General features: G+C 40.0%; 1 protein-coding gene across 1 annotated transcript in view; it reads right to left on the reverse strand.

The window, feature by feature from the left end:
- Positions 1-4,317: 4,317 nt before the first annotated feature.
- The window catches only part of CYP7B1 (cytochrome P450 family 7 subfamily B member 1), a 180,857-nt gene continuing 168,358 nt past the window's right edge, over positions 4,318-16,816 (reverse strand). Inside the window, exons 5-6 of the mRNA XM_082858837.1 lie at positions 12,473-12,648; positions 4,318-5,277 (exon numbers count right to left, since the gene is read on the reverse strand). Coding sequence (XP_082714963.1) covers positions 4,990-5,277; positions 12,473-12,648 — 464 coding nt within the window. The 3' untranslated portion in view covers positions 4,318-4,989. The remainder of the gene's footprint in view (positions 5,278-12,472; positions 12,649-16,816) is intronic.

Consider the following 16,816-nt stretch of genomic DNA (forward strand, 5'->3'; position numbering starts at 1 on the left):
CTCCTTTAAAAAATTGTTCAGGAGAGATTTTCACGAATTAAATTTATCTTACTCAAGATATTATAAACAAAGTAAACATTTAAGCAAAAAAGTTCCATCGTCAATGATCACTGATTTAGATTAACAATCTGAAGTAGACTAAGTAATAATTGCTTTAGAGAAACATTAGAGAGCTTTATGTGATCATCCACTGTAATTTAAAATAATGCTACAGGGAACTTAATCTTGGCTTGCTAACTTTTTCCTAATTGAGTATGTGAATATGAATACCTAATAATGCAGTTCAAGTGCATAATGGTTTGCAATATTGGCAAATTTAATAGATTAAAGCAGTGTACATTCTCAGGGCCTATAATTCTTGTTTTATAATTATTGACATTGTTTTATACGAAGATCAAAGTCTAGATAGTTTTTGTGCTTTGATCTTTGAAATTGTTTTTAAGATTCCATGGTTAAATTTGAAGAAGTAGCTTACAGGAAATGCTACCCAAATTATTTTTCATGAGAAAAATAAACAGAATCATGCAAATTTGGAGTATAGAAGCTCCTCTGCCTCACACTTGTGACCCAAAAGTTAATGAGAAAATGGAGAAAATGTAATGAAGTACGCCACGAAAGCCAAACAAGGCAGATAAAAGTCCCCGAATAGGTTGCTTATCAGCATTCCTTACTCAGTGATAAATAGCTTTTCCCTGAATATCTTCAGAGCATTTAGTGTTTGCTAACTGAATGCTTCATTACTGTTGGTCACTGATATAAAATAGTATTTTTAGTTATTCATTTTCTTTCATTTGAAATTTAGAAGAGGCTTAAAAATGAAAAGATGAGTTTTCACTATATGTAAAATACAGCTTTTAAACAAGTCTGAAGCCTCAGTGATTGTATTTGGTTTTCATTATTTGTAACATATAATCACAATACTTGATGTATATGTTTTATTGTCTGTAATTAGGCTCACAGTAATTTCTCATTAGAGAACACTAATTTGGAATGAGTGATGGAAGTTTCGTTAGAACTGGTGATGAATCAGAATTTTAAAATAGTTTTAAGGAGATGATTTATTACAACTACATTTATAATAAATTAGTTGGGTATGTATTGTGTTCTCTAATAAATTATGTGTTCTTGAAGAAGGGTAATCCAGTGCATAGCATCACATCTTGGATAGAGGAAATGCTCAATAAGTGTTTGACTGAATAAATGAATAATGAATTAACTAATGACAAAAAATGGTTCCCTTTAACAAATACAAAAGCACAGTTTTTAAAAGGCACAACATTGTCAAAGTATCTCTTTTACACTTTAAGTTTGTATATTGCATTACACTTTTCAAAGTCAGTTTGCGCATCTTACTGTGTTCAGTCCTCATGATGAACCCTGGTGTCAAAAGGCCTTAATATTTTTATTTTGCAAATATGGAAACTGAAGCACTGAGAGGCAAAGTGACTTGTTGATGAAAACAAACCAGTTATGTCATAGCTAGAATCCATGTCTTTTAACTTATTTCTCCATGACATTTATTCTATTTATAAACAATCTTTAATTACCAGATTTAAGCCTGTCACAAGACTCTCTTGTTTTGGTTCTACCACCCATTGCTTTTATGTAATATTTTACATAATACTTCTACTCTAAATTCCTTTCGCTATAAATTAAGCAGAAATTAGAATGGAATACTTTTCTGTGCTCTCTCTGCTGTAGCAGCACAAAAGTTTACTACTAAGATGAATTTAAGAATCTGGAAGCTTCCACTTCAGGCAACATGGTGGAATACATGTCCTAGTACAAAACGAATGGGCTATACTTTGTGGCAGGCAGAAGATAAAGCTTGGGGCCCAAGCGGGGCGTGTGTGTTTGTGTGTGTGTGTGTGTGTGTGTGTGTGTGTGTGCGTGCGTGCATGTAATCCAAGACCTGTACACAAAGCCAAGAATTTGCAGAGACAGCACCCTCAGTAAGTGACTTAGAAAGAAACCTTGCTCCACAGAGAAGGACTGTGGGTATACTTGCCCGTCTCAGCCTTGACTTTGGGTAAAGGGGAAAAAAAACCCAGAAAGTCTCTCCTGTCTATTCCTACTCATAGGGTTGCAGTCTGGCTGATTTAGGGCTAGAACCCACACTATCTATGTTGTTCCCAATCCCCTTTCAAAATACTCAAGTTGAAAATGTAAAGTGATCTGAAGTTGATAGTAACACCAGCAGACAGACAAAAGCAAATGCAAATTCTCTCTGGAGGTGTGAACTTTAAACTTAGGTCTTAAAAAAATGTCCAGAGATAAAATTCCAAGGAACATGGGCCCAGTAAACAAGCCATCCTGAGGCAGAGTTAAAAGAAAAGCAAACTACAGAATCAGACCCACAAAACACTGATGATGTGGAAATACCAGGTATAGAATGGAACACAAGTCTGGAACATCTCAGAGAATGAAGGCTGACACGGCCTGTGTGTGTGTGGGCACGCGTGTGTGCGTGCGTGTATGCGCGTGCGTGCATGTGGGCGTGCGCACGCGTCAGTGTGTGCGTGCGCACGTGTCCATGTGTGCGCGTGTGTGTGCATGTATGTGCGCGCGTCTGTGCGTGTGCACGTGCGTGTGCACGCATCTGCACACACGTGTGAGTGCGTGCGCACACGTGTGTGCGAGCGCGCGTGTGTATGTGCGCGTGTGGTGAGGCTGCTGATGACAGGGTTTGCAGCTCAGGGTGGAGGGTGGAGCACACAGTAGTGGGAGGACGTCTAGGTTCTCCTTTGGCCTCTCCCCCCAAATTAACTGTCCCACCAACACAGTTTCCAACACTGGGTAAATAGAGCATTAAAACATGGTGGGTGCACATTATGGGTTACTATACAGCAGTTAGAAGCAACAGATTAAATATACATAAAGTAATATGGATATATCTTTAAAAATATAGAGTGTAGTTAAACATTAAGAAGAAGAATGATTTATAGAATATACATTTATGAAAATTAAACACATATGCACCCAAGATAATAACATATGTTTTATAAAAACACATACAAATAAAAAGATACACACCAAACACAGACTATTTGCCTCTGATGGGGAGGGGTATAATGGTGGCCATCAGCGATAAAATAGAACGAGTAAATAAAGCCAGAGGGCCTTGTTTGGGCCAATTATAATTGTGTACCATGAGCTAAGGGGCATAAGGTATGTGATCACTCAGTCCTATGAACCTGAGGTTAAAATAGAAAGAAGGAAGAAACAAACTCGATGGACGGGTTAAAGAGTAGAATAAACTGGCAGAGAAATCTAAAGATCAAAAGAAATTACTGAGAATGTAAATTAGAGGGGGAAAATATGAGGCAAAAAGGTCAAACAACATGGAGTACAGAGAGAGATACAGGAGCCTGAGGGAGGAAATATTCAAAGAGATAATGACTGTGAACATTCTACACTTCATGAAAGACACCATGACATGCAAGCATGATAAACAGAAACTAAGAACATCAAAGACAAGGAGAGCACGTTAAAGCTGTCCGAGAGGCAGACTACCTACTGAATAATTAAACCGAATAAAGGCTAACCTCTTCAGAACATGAGATATCCTCAAAGCCCTGTGAGGAAATCACTGTCAATCTAGACTTGTGCATCTAGTGAAATCACCTTTCAGGAATGAGGGCAAAAAGGAAAACATCTTCAATCTGGCAAAAACAAAGTTTAGACTGGTAGACCTTCACTAAGGTGCACTTAAGAGTATGGACTTCAGGAAGGAGAAAATAAATGCTAGAAAATCTATTTCGTTACTAAGTATGGTTAAGTATTTTATACTGTTATTTTTAAAATCAATTTCCTTTTCAAAAACAATAGCACATTTCCGAAATATCAGAAGTTCCAAAGAATGCAGCATGAATTAACTGGGTTTAATGACCTGCTTTGCCTGTTTATATACGGCATCAGCAGTTAGGTAGGATGCCAGACAATCACTTGGCAATCTGATACTAGCAATCTTTGAATCCTCCACACTATGCTGCATTGTGGCACATGGAATTATACTGCATTACATAATGTTGTAATTCAAATAATACAAATAAACTCCAAGTCCAAGAGGTGAGGCGTCAAGAACAAATACTGCTATCTAGTTTCTCAGTTGGTGTAAATGGAAGCATTTAGGAAAGTTAATTCCAACACTGGCATAACCCTTATAGTTTACACTGGAGTCAAATGCTACAATCAGTCCTGTACTGAGCTCAATATTTACTCCTACAATAAACCTAATACTAATGTCTAGGGCAACTGCTGAATATATAATAGGTTTTTGTGTGTTCTTACACTGATAAATCTTATCAGTGTCTCACTTGAACATGAGTGGCCTTATATAACCAGAAATTTTGTTCTATTGAACCACAGTATACAAAGTAATAAAGAACATTTACGGATGATAAAATATTGAAGTGAAGTGGAAGCATTTAATCTACTGCAAAACTCATTTAATGCAAACGTACCCTGGCAATATAGCTATTATTGATATTATACTTGAAGGGAACATTTTCATCCAGTGTATCTCATGGAAATTTAATTTCCTTCTTCTCTGAGAACTTGGAGTTTGTTAGACTGTGTCCATTTCCAGCACAAATTTCCATTAGTACATAAAGTGTATTCTTACATATTAGAGAAGAATTTGTGACTTTAGAAAAATCCCACAGTGTCAAATCTATTGCTGTGAAGGCACATTTACTATGACACTTGCAAATCACAATAGGTATGAAGAAACTTAAAAAAAGCTACTTTAAGTTAATCATTATGTTGATTTTGATGTCAATTTCATGCCACCATGCTGTTTCTTTCTTTCTTTCTTTTTTTTGATGGGTTTTGTGACGAAGTACAGACTGGACTGATCTCAGATCAAACAGAAATTGGCACTTTTAAAACAAACAAATTAATTACATTTGAAGAAATTAAAAACAAATAGATGAGCTAAGGACATTTAGGTTAGCTTTGATAGATTTCTTTTCTTTCCTTTTAGCTTCTTTAAGATTTTACTTTGTACCTAAATAAAACATCAGAGTCTGGATACTGAATACCAAACAAAAAGCGGTTGTAGTTTAGTTCTAAGGGCTTATCATCAATTATTTCTGAATCAAAATAAGTTAAAAATACAACCAACAATTGCTTTATCTCAACTATTGCCAAAAATCGGCCTGGACATTTGCTGACTCCAAATCCAAATGGCATGTGGTAATACTTCAACTTTTTCCCTCTTTTAAAAAAGGCGGTTTTCTTCTTACCACTTTCTGTAAAACGATCAAATCTAAACTCCTGTAAAGAAGAAAACAGAGTGTTAAAATAAAAAATTTCCATGAAATAGTTTGAGTTCAGGTTCACACAGTTGCCCGCTCTCCCTGCCCATCTTTTTTTTTTTTTTTTGCGTTACGCGGGCCTCTCATTGTTGTGGCCTCTCCCGTTGCGGAGCACAGGCTCCGGACGCACAGGCTCAGCCGCCATGGCTCACGGGCCCAGCCGCTCCGCGGCATGTGGGATCTTCCCGGACCAGGGCACGAACCCGTGTCCCCTGCATCGGCAGGTGGACCCTCAACCACTGCGCCACCAGGGAAGCCCCTCCCTGCCCTCTTAAAAGGCTTCTTTTAACCCAGAAAATACCAGGAAGTAAAACTTAACTAAGTGCAAATCATGTATGAACTTTCAAAAAACCCCAGTGTTACTAGAAAATTACTTCTCCCATATCAAACAAATTCAAACTTTCTATATGACTTTTCTTCACATTTCTCTCCTACGCTGAGTTTCCTAAGTATAGAGGCAGTATTTCTGCTTTTGTTCCCTAAGGTGGGTCTCCACATACGGGCACTTGAAATACCAATGCTGGGTAGAGGGAAGGGCTCCTGCAGAGCTACCATGGTTAGCGGACAGTGAATCCTACTGGCCCCAGAGGTTGCCTACCTAAGGATCCCTCGTGTGCCCTTCTCTATCCCTTCCCATCAGCTACTGAGGGATGAGAAGGATGAGTTTAGGATTTAGTGTTGGGATGAAATAGATATTAAATAATAAGATTCACATTAGGCACTAGAGAAGAACTAAGCCACAAAATCGGTCTGGCTTGTGTTTTGATGTTGTATCGACTTTCTCCTATGACAGCTCTATTTAGAATGAGTGTTCTTTGGGTTAACTCTCTTGGTTTCTGAGATGTTTTCACAAGTAAGTTATAGTACTTGTTCCAGAAAATTACGGGACTGGTTTATGGAGGGTGTTGGGTCCTCCATCTTAATTTACTCTCGTGTGAGTCTCTGAGAGGACACTGAAGGACCTTATTTTAGCCCATGGTGAATTAAACCATCGATTACATTAATGCACATGGCACGCATGACAATGACCAAGTCTTTCCCGTACGCGGTGCTCATTAGCATTAGACCTGCTCAGCTCACAGCTTTGCTATGAACTATGAAGCCAAAGGCAAAGAAGCAGGTCAGACTGAAAGCATTTAGGTTATAGCGAAAACCCTACAGTTCACGTATAAATCCTGAATCCGTCACAGATGATCTGATTTTCTCACTCAATGCCAGTATTCATGTCAGCAAAATCATTTCCTTTAAAAGTATTGGTTTTATCCCCAATTACCTAGGATACTGATGTTGATAAATATTCAAGCTTAGAGAACACATTTTGTGTGGTTTCTATTCCACCCCCTAAACTTGCAAGTTGATGAAATCATAATGGCAAAATTAATCTGCATCAGAGTGCAAGTATATTTTCCCACAGATAGTTCTGGGATGTATCTGGATAGGATCTAACCAGTGCTAACCTAAAAGAATCTGTCCATCCTTGTAGTACGGATAAGGACATTCTCTGTGGACATCCACTTTGTTACTGGAGATAGGATGGCTATACGGTACTCTCTCCCAGTAAATCTTTTTCCATTACTGGGGCCCAAGCCTGCTTGCCTGGGTTCAGTACAGGTGCTTCCTCCTTCTTACTGACCAATCTGAGGAGACCAGCGCTCTTCCCAAGAGTTCCTTCCCTAGGCCAAACCAGTTGATGTCAATTTTGCCATGAAATGGTTTTCTATTCTGAAAAGCTCTCCCTGTGGTCAGTCCTATGGTTTAAGCCAGAACATGCAAAAGGAAAACTTAGTTTGGGTTATGACTTCATAGTGTGCTGATATCATAAATAAACCAGGGACTGTCATGGCTTTTCTATATTTCTTTGTGTACATGAATATGCAGCTGAGAAGTCACAGTGACCAACAAAGAATGCCGAAGTGCTCTCCCAGCCCTGCCATGTTCAGTTAGCGTACGTTCAATACCCCCAAACATCTAGTCAATCAGTAATGTCACTCCTCTAGTTTTCCATCACCTTCCATTCGATTTCCTCACAATAAATATCATAGAAATTCCTATTTAGTTGTTTATATTATGAAACAAGAAGGGAAAAGGCCAACTTCTTTTGCTCTGTGGCTACCATTAAGCTCAAAGGGCATATGGGCATAAATAGCTTTTTGAGTCAAAATTTCTTCTCAGTTTGTTTTCCGTTGCCAGGACATGGAGAACCCAAGCAGGAGCCAATTTTAGGATGGGCTTGTGGCAGCTGCTAAGAATATAGTCTGGTTTTAGAAAAAAAGAAGGGGTGTAATAGTCTCACCCCAGAAATTCTGGGGTCACAGTGACATAGAACAAAAAGTTAGAAAGCTCAAGATGCTTTGATCTTTGATCTGGAACAACTTGAATACAGGATTTGTCATGTTGCAGTGACCATAACAGCTGGGTGCTTCATGATTAAAAAGGGTCAATTAAATGCAATATTATTCAATGGATAAGAATAGAGAAATCATAAGAGAAAAGCATGAGACACTGAAATTCCCCATCACTCCTCTACTGACTGTTGTGGTTGTTCCTCAACATCTTTCTTCTGCATGAGATCTCTCGAGGCACCAATTGTGGTAATCCCATTGCTCTGGCCTCTCACTGATTTAGGAGAGGGTGTATGAACCCGTCTCTCGGTGCTACAGGGGAGGAGTGTATGGGGCCATCTGGGAGAAGTTCCCTTCTTGTGAAGAAAGAAAAACACGACAAAATGGTCCATCACTCTTCCTCCTCTAGACCTGGTTATATGTGAATATGATGCCTGCAAGGCTGCAGCTGTGCTGTCACCAGGCTGAAGCTAGCCCTCAGGAGATGGCAAGCCAAGAAACCCCAGGAGATGGGAGGTGTCACACTGTCTTATTTATCTCCATATTTTCAAAGCCCCACCAGAGTGCTATGCACAGTGAGGTTCCATATATGTCTGTTGAATTAGTGAATAAATACATGACAATAAAGTATATTTGAAAAGCAATCTTCAAACTTTTGAAGAAAACAGAGATATTGAATGAATAAATAAAGATGGAGAGAATGAAGAGTAGATGAATATTCAAATAGAAAATGTTTACAAACAGAAAATGGTATAATATTTAGCACTAGAAATAAAGATTGGGTAGACGATACAATTTCCTGGATAGAGAAGAATTTTCGGTATGAGTGACTGAGGAACACCGCATACCACCCTAATCCGTGTCCTCCAAATTTTATGTTTAGTTCAGTTCAACAGCTTCTTTTTAGCACTTCCTGTATGTGCAGCATTGAAGTTTGGTTGCTCAGTTTATGTCTGTATCCTTGAAATGTACTAAATGGCACGATCTCTATTCCAGTTTGAGAGACAGACAAAAAAATTATTGAGAGTATTTCCACATTTGTCATGACTAGTATATTCTAATAATAGTGGAAATAATCAAAAGAATGTTGATACAACAATTTTTATAGTGATTTAGAATTTTTTCAAGGGCTTTCAAATTTATCACTTTATAATCCTTACACCTCCGAGAAGTAGGTTGGGCAGACTTGCATGAGGTGAAATAAGGCTTTTCGTCTTCAGAGCCTTGGGGGGGGGGGTTGGGGGTACATCAAAGGCTTTGTAATTACTTTGTTGTTTCCCTGTGTCCTTACTTTAGGAGGCTATATGGTTAAGGTAATGCGTTACCATCTTAAATGTTGGCTGTTTCTTCCCTATGGCCCAGCCCTTTATACCTCAGCACCTCCATAGAAAAACCAACCAATAGATCTGGTCTTCTCCATAGCTCTATTTTTGGATGCTGCATTTTGGCAGAAAAGTAATCACCATTTACTGATTACTTGAGAGCCAGTGGCTAGAATTCTGGCTGACAACTGACAAATTTGAAGAAGCCTTCATAAAATTTTTATAAAGTATCCATTCCTAGTTAATTAAGAGATCATCTAGATTTTCTTGGGTAGCATTTAGACCGATAAAGAAAGAAGAAAAGAGAATTGGGAACAGGTGGTTCCTTTTGCTCTCTCTCATTGTTTTAATTGCACGTGCCAATTTTCTTTTCCACATCAGCACGTGCCACATGACTGGCTAACATTACAACAAGCTAAGGAACCCATATTCAGGAAAAGAATACTTCTCAACACAGTTTACGTGTTGCTAGCTTATAGGCCCAATTAGGTTCCCAAACATTTTTTGTTTAGCCTACATTGCGTTTTAAACTTAATTTCTCCAAACATTTAAAAATTCTAAGCTTCACCCAGAAATCTGAAGTTTAAAAAAAATAATAAAAATGACTTGGTCGCATCAGGTCTACATGCTTGTTAAGGACTGAGGGTTGGTTCCAAAGTAGCCACATGGTCTCCCTTAGATGCCTCCTGGGCTGTCCTTTCACCAGAGTTCTTAGCACTCCTGATAGTATTGCTATATTTACACACAAGCCACCTCATCTACTGGATCTAATTAGGCCCAGTACTCATCTGAATGTGCGATATCTGTAGTGATTTAACATTTCAACTGAAGTATATTTTCACTTTCAGAACATTCATCCATCTCAGCACCTCCTATTTATTTCCTTCTATGGGTCTCCTGCATGCCAGGCACTGAGAATTCAGAGAAGGTAAGGACAAGGTCTCTCCCCTCCTGGAACTTACAGTATATGGACACACAGGCAAACAAGTAATTGCAAAATACCGTGGGGTGTGCCCCATAACAAAGGTACAGCCAGGCCACAGAGTGAGCAGTGGCAGATTCTCTGAGGAATGAGGTGGGAATCAGGGACAAAGAAGAGGTGATTAAGGGGGATTATTGTGGAGTCACCTGGAGTCTCTCGGTGGACAAGAGAGGCATTCAACAATAGAGAGATGGGTGAAGGAAGATATAACCTGTTTCTAGAATGAAATATTCTAGGGTCTCTTGGGCTTGAACATCCTGAAACCATGCCTCATCGGGTTGGGGGGAAACCAATGTTCCACGAAGGCACCTCAGGTTCCATGTCCTCTGAGAATAACTATACTTATATCTGGAGTTGGTCTTCCTCATGATTTTACCCTAAGAGCTATTGGCTACTTTCTATATCTAAGGGCTGGTCTTCTCATTCAAGATCTGTAGGGTACAAAAGTCAGGCAGTGAGGAGTATGAACTTCGGATGAGCTCCTGGGATAGTGCTGTCCGTGACAAAGGCCAAGGATGGAATTTTCCAGAACTTTCTTCTCTTTTCTTACTGTTAGTGCATGATTGTTTTGGGATGGGCATCTGTTACACGAGCATCTATACCATCTACTTATTGCCATCCTAAGTGATTAAGAACAAAAGGAATCAATCCATAAGCCTGAGAGTGGTAAGTGCTCAGTAAATGTTTATAGAATGAATGATTACATAAAGGCCTTGCCAAATCATATAGAATTGGTTCTGAACGATACCATTTTTTTTCTGTGCCGATAACTATCAGCATTCCGAAACTCATTTCAAGGAAACAACACAATAGCAAAAATTAGCTAGTTGATTTGAACATTAGTCAGGCATAGCTGGCTAATGTTAAGTCTAGTAAATAATAGAGAATGCTCTTCAACTCAAGCTAGAGCTGCCCTAATGATGCTAAGTCAGAGTTCACAATACTGCAATTTTGTTCTTCCCACGGATTTAGTATGAGGCAAACCCATCCGACTACTCTTTATGATGTAAAGTTTGGGCATTGATATTTAGCATGCCACAGGAAAAGTATAAATCGACACACTTTCAAATGTTTAGCTTTGATATTTAAATTCCTAGAAGTCTAACTCGTGGTCTTTTCCATCGTGGCGGCAGGGTTGGGGGTAGAGAACAGGAGGATCCCTAAGACCTTACCAACGGTGGTGTTTGGTAAACATTGATTATTTTTTGATAACTTTAATGTTGATTTTACTATTGTGACATGAATAATAAACTTGGTGACTAGCAGGATAATCACATAATAAAAATACTAAGCAGAAATTAAAAATTGTAGATAGAAATGAAATTTTTTAAAATATTTTTCAAATATTAGCTATTTACTTGCTTTACTTATTGACCACCTAGTTCCGTATGGAATTTCTTTTTTTTCTGATATTTACAAACGTGGAGATGAAGCCTGTTGTCTGCAGAAATGTTCATTCACTCACCAATACGCTACTTCTGATCTGTTATCATTATTCACATAACGCCTCTTCTGAAATACACAGAAACCATATGTACATTCTCCCCTCACTTAAACAATTTTGCCTTTGCTGATGAAATAAATGCTAATTATCTCATTGTATTTGAAGTTTGTCCTTTTCTTATTAATTTCCAAAATTCAACAAGATTTTAATCCAGCCTGGCTGAAAAACATCTTAGAAACGGGGTTTAAAAGTGGTTCAGCTCTAAACTGCTCAAAAAGAGCACAGAAGTTTCCCTTTGAAAAATGGCATTTTATATACAAAAACCACTGCAGCAACAATGTGACTTCCTGAGAAGCACAGGCAGAAGATGACTCTGCTCAATTTGCATGCAGGTGGTGAACCTCTGAAGTGGTATTAAGGGATGAGCCAAGGTGGATTAATTTCCAGTCTTTGATATTCATTAACTCCAGCTTCAGAAAAAAATACAAGGAGATGACACAATTACCCTCAGAGCTTTACCTGTGAGCAGCAGCTTCACAATCTCAAGTTCATAATGCCATCCTAATTGATCAAGAAGGGGCACATACCTTTAGTAAGAGGTGAAAAAGTAGATGAGCTGAACTCTGGCAAGGACGGTATCTGACTCTGGGACAGTCAACCTCACTCTGGAAACACTTAGCAGAAGAGTCATTATTTATTCTCTAAGCCACCTGTCAATAGCTAGCCCTCCATGGGTTTTAATAATTCTCTGCCAAGCAAAACTTAATTTAGGCCTCAAGTGAATAGTGTCCATCAAGGTATCAACGTTCCTTTCATTTGAGGGAACTGGAGTTTGGTCTCATCGCTGTATTTCTCTTTATAGATCGTGAAACCTTTGAAAGAGAGATCCTTAAGGAAACCTTTCAGTAAATAGGAAAATGTTCCCATTGGAAGGAAAAACAGGAGTCATTAAGCTCTCTCAAATTCTTTCTGGAACAAGATGGTAAGAGAAAGAGCGATCACGAGGGAGAGGAATGTGCGTGCAGTATCTAAGAGGGAGCAATACCGGCGTGATGTTTATTTACCTCTGGAGCTTCAAAGATTTCAGGGTCATAATGTAAGACGGGAGGAAAGATGCCTACAAAGTCTCCCTTTCGCAGACAGCAGTCCTGGCTCTCTAAGTGTAGTGTCAAGTCCTCTTGAACGACACGAAAGATGCCAGAAAAGGAGCATAGTCGCAAGACCTCAAGAATGGTGCTTTCTGAAAGAAACAAGCAAGCAACATTTTATTAAAATGTGACTGCTCTTGAAAAGTGCTCTCAATTTGCCATTAAAGCGCATAAACAATAGCTGTGATTGACAGGGAAATCCTTTCCCAATCAGATCCATTGAGCACCAGGAAGGAGCCAATGGGGGCTCTGAATGGGAGTGAGGAGGGGAGGGATGAGACAGCTGTGGCCCAGGCCCCAAAGCTCGGGGCATTTCACAGGCAGGAGACAACAGCGCTGTACTGGGGCAGAAAGTCATTAATTAGGAACTTCGTAGGCAAGAATGATCTGCAAGCGAGGAAGTCTGTGTTGGGGCATACACACTGGAAATTAAAACCGTATCCCAGTTAAAGTACACCACTGGTGGGTTATTTCACCAACCTTCGGAACAGTGATGCCTTCAAAGCCAGGCTTTGGCATTTACTAACCACTTAGGCAGTTAATAGTAAAGTAATTGTAGTAGTGCTTTCTGAGATAGCTTAACACTTAATTTCTTTTATGCTGGTTGTAAATAAAATGTGAGTCAGCATTTGCTGGAAAAATTTCAAAGGAAAAATACTTTAATAGGAATCCGAAGAAAACCATATTTCCCCCAGCATCCAGGGAAAATAACAGCCACCATCATAACCTGGAAGATTCCAGAAGCTGAACGTCCTTGCTTTCCCAGTGGCCTTCACCTTTTGCTCCTAGCACGACAGATTTTATGGCTAATTTCCGGCAATTTATCCTGGCAGTTTGAGGAGGAATTCCTTTGGGAATAATATGCATAATTTGCATAAATCATTCTGATAGCATGCATATCAGCATGCAGCTCCTGTCTAGGTCTGCATCTTTGCCTTCATAATCAAAACTGACTATGTTTTCACCAGCGTGAATGGGTCTTAGAAGAAAAAGCTTGATTCTCTCTAATCAGCAATGCGAAAAAAGAGCTCCAAATTGAGCGTTCTTTCCCCCTTCACATGGTAACAAATGGTTGTATTTATGGCTTGCAATTTAGAATCTCTTGTCTCTCTGTCTCTCTGTCTCTCTCTCTCTCTCTCTCACACACACACACACACACACACACACAGAGGCCAGTTTCTTAGTGTTCAGCAAAGGTCTGAAATGTAGAATAACCAATTATTAGATTACAGAGGCGGGCAGGTCAGTGAGGGCTTGCGTCAGGCAAAAAATAAAAATAAATGCTATTTCCCCCAAATTGAAATCTATGCACAGCTTGCATAGGGCTATCAAGTAGCTTTGGGGACCTTCTCCCAGGAGGTTTCTCCCTAAGCATTCATTTGTCTAAAGAAATGAGGCTGCGGTCAGCTCTGTGTGGCCAGTGTGGTGATTCGATATGACGTACAGTGAGGCTGTGCATATTCTTCTGGACTGCCTTCGTTATTATAATCAGGAAGAGTCAAATCGGTTTGTTGGTGACAGGGCCAGAAAAGAACTTTGGTTTTGGAACATGGACTCCACTGCAGATAGCCACAAGGCACCTGACACGACGGATTTCAGCTGGCAGGACACAAGCAACCAACATTTCTATGGTGAAAAGCAAGGGTCAGCTTCCCGTGTACTGCTGCTGGCTCATGTTGAATCAACAGCAGCATAACATCATTTTAGCTTGTGGTGTGAAATGGTAGCTGACATATGCAGCAGTGCTGTGCACCCACCAGGTCCAGGAGTGGTGTGGGAAGAAGAAATACAAAAGCAAAATAATTGTGGGGTGGCCACTGTGACAGGGCAGGCATCCGAATAACACGGTCACATCCCATTGGCTGACGAGCTCGCGGGAAGGGTGGCAGCTTGCGCCCACTGCGGTATCACAAATGACAATTGGGCAAGCGTATCTTATGCAGAAGTTAATCACAATAATGGAGCACAAAGTGTGGCTTAGCGGTCAGGTCATAAATGACAAATCTGTTTTACCTTCCAGGACCGGTTATGTGCGCGAGACGAGGTTGGCTCTGGATCGCAGCGATCATGCTGAGAATCATCGGAGGACAAAAGGAATGAGTGGCATTATTATCCACAAAGGAGAGGGGAGCTTCCGTGGCTCTGCGTTACAACGTACAGACACAAAAGCCACAGCCTTGCCGCCAGCTCCAGGGAGAATGCAGGCAGGGCTATATATACGGTGAGAAGAATGACAACTGCACAATAAAAAAAAATTGCAGCCTCTACTTGTAGTTGTCATAGTTGAGCAGACACCAGCCAGTGCCACTGACAGACCAGCTGGGCCCTGGGAGGCCTTCCATGCTGCACAGTAAATTACCCTGCATGGCGGAGCAACATCTGTTTCTGTGCTAGTGCCGAACAAACAAGGCAATTGAAAACATACCAAGGGATAACCAAGCAACAGATGAACATGACCCGCATTTTTTCCCCCCTTCTCACACTCGAGGTGCTAAACTTCATTGTGCAAGCACTCCACGAAAGAGAGGCCAGGTTGGTTTGATAAGGTGTTGTCAGAGAGATTTTACATATTTCCAAAATGGAAAGAAAAACCTGATAGTATTGTTATTCTTAGAATCTTCTTTCCTCCTTCTATCTTCATTTCTTTTATACCAAAGCTAGCACTCAGTTCTCAATTCGCTCTAGAATTAAAAAAAAAAAAAAAAAAAACTTTCCATACACTTATAAATATTCAGTCTTTAAACCTAATTTGCTATACTTAGTTCACATGCCTTCAAGCATTTGTCTTCCAATTTCCACTGAATAAATGCGTACTAATGAGAACTAGAGCAAGCTGCTGAGGCAAAGCTGGGTGACTTGGGTCTGGCCTGCCACCAGCTTGTGATAGGCGGGCAAATTGAGTTAAAATGAAAAGTCTTGTCAGCTGAAATTCAACATGGTAGCCAAACAGCAAGCTGTCAATCATTCCAGCCAAAACAAGGGACTGCAGGTAATAAAAGGTCATTGTGATCATTAGTGCACTTGGCTTTCATATGCAAGTTAATTTTAATTAAACATGATCTCTATCTGTAAATGTTTTATAAAACTTGTGCATAATGGGTTGTTAATTTATACTTACATTTAGCAGGTAATAGGACCCTCTACTTACTAAACGCATTGTAGAAAAATGGCTATCAAGAATGCAAATATTTGGGGGGTAATTTACACCAGGCACTGCAAGGTGCCAACAATTGCAATTGTGATTAAGATAAGGCTGCCTGTGTTTTATTAAGAAGTGAACTTTACTGACTAGTATCACCAGGGAACTGGATTACAGAATTCCCACAGTGAACTTACAATTCAAAGCCTGCCCTGTCTTCTTCACTTGGCCAGGGAGATTTGTTTCTCTTTGCAGGATATAAAAATATCCTGATTAAGTATCCCTTCTAAGCAAAAAGCTGGGGAGTATGTTGAGCTAAGATGCTTTATAATGTGACGGGGAAGGAATATGGCAAAGGAGAGGAAATGCTGGTAGAAAAAGGAATATATACACTCTCTCTTCTGCCCTCATAGCTCAATGCTGGCTGTACTAATTGACAGATGATTCTCATTTGCAGATTTAAAGAGCTGAAGCCGTTCATGACAATCAATAATGCATGTTACAACGCAACCACAAATAAGCACATCCAAATTTCTGCCTCACACTTAGGCCATGTCTGGATATGTGGAATGAATGTACTGTGACATGGCCAGACGGTTAATTTGGGTCATCTTAATGACTGGTGCAGACTGTCACACCATCTGATTAGCCATGGTGATCAGTGGATAGCGGCAGTGGCTGCAGTGAAATGAGCAGCCAGACCCTGCTGCAGTCGACGGGGGCTGAACACGCCGATGGTCTGAAAAAGGAAGGCGGACAGGAAAGGGAAAGGGGGCTCTGGAGGCAGTGTGCGCTAGAAGGGTGAGGGTGAGGAAACAGAGTGAGCCTCCAGATGTGTAGGCGAGTTTTTACAAAACCACTTTCGAGACAGGTGAGAAGGTAAATAAGGCACTGTGGTCATCAGACAATTTGAAGCCAAATAACTACTCTTTGGCTCAACAATTGTGTATTTTAAGTAAAGTTAAAAACAAATCTGAATTGGTACGAATGCCTTCCACTCTGCGCTGCAGGCACGGCTTTCGGTTTACTGCTAAAATACACAAACGTAAATTCAACATTCATAGAGTCAATAAATGCACCATTAAGGAATTTCTCTGCTCAGGGCACTGGGCCACTGCTGT

This window comes from Leucopleurus acutus, assembly GCF_964270905.1.
Source record: "Leucopleurus acutus genome assembly, chromosome: 17".
Classification (NCBI taxonomy): Eukaryota; Metazoa; Chordata; class Mammalia; order Artiodactyla; family Delphinidae; genus Leucopleurus; species Leucopleurus acutus.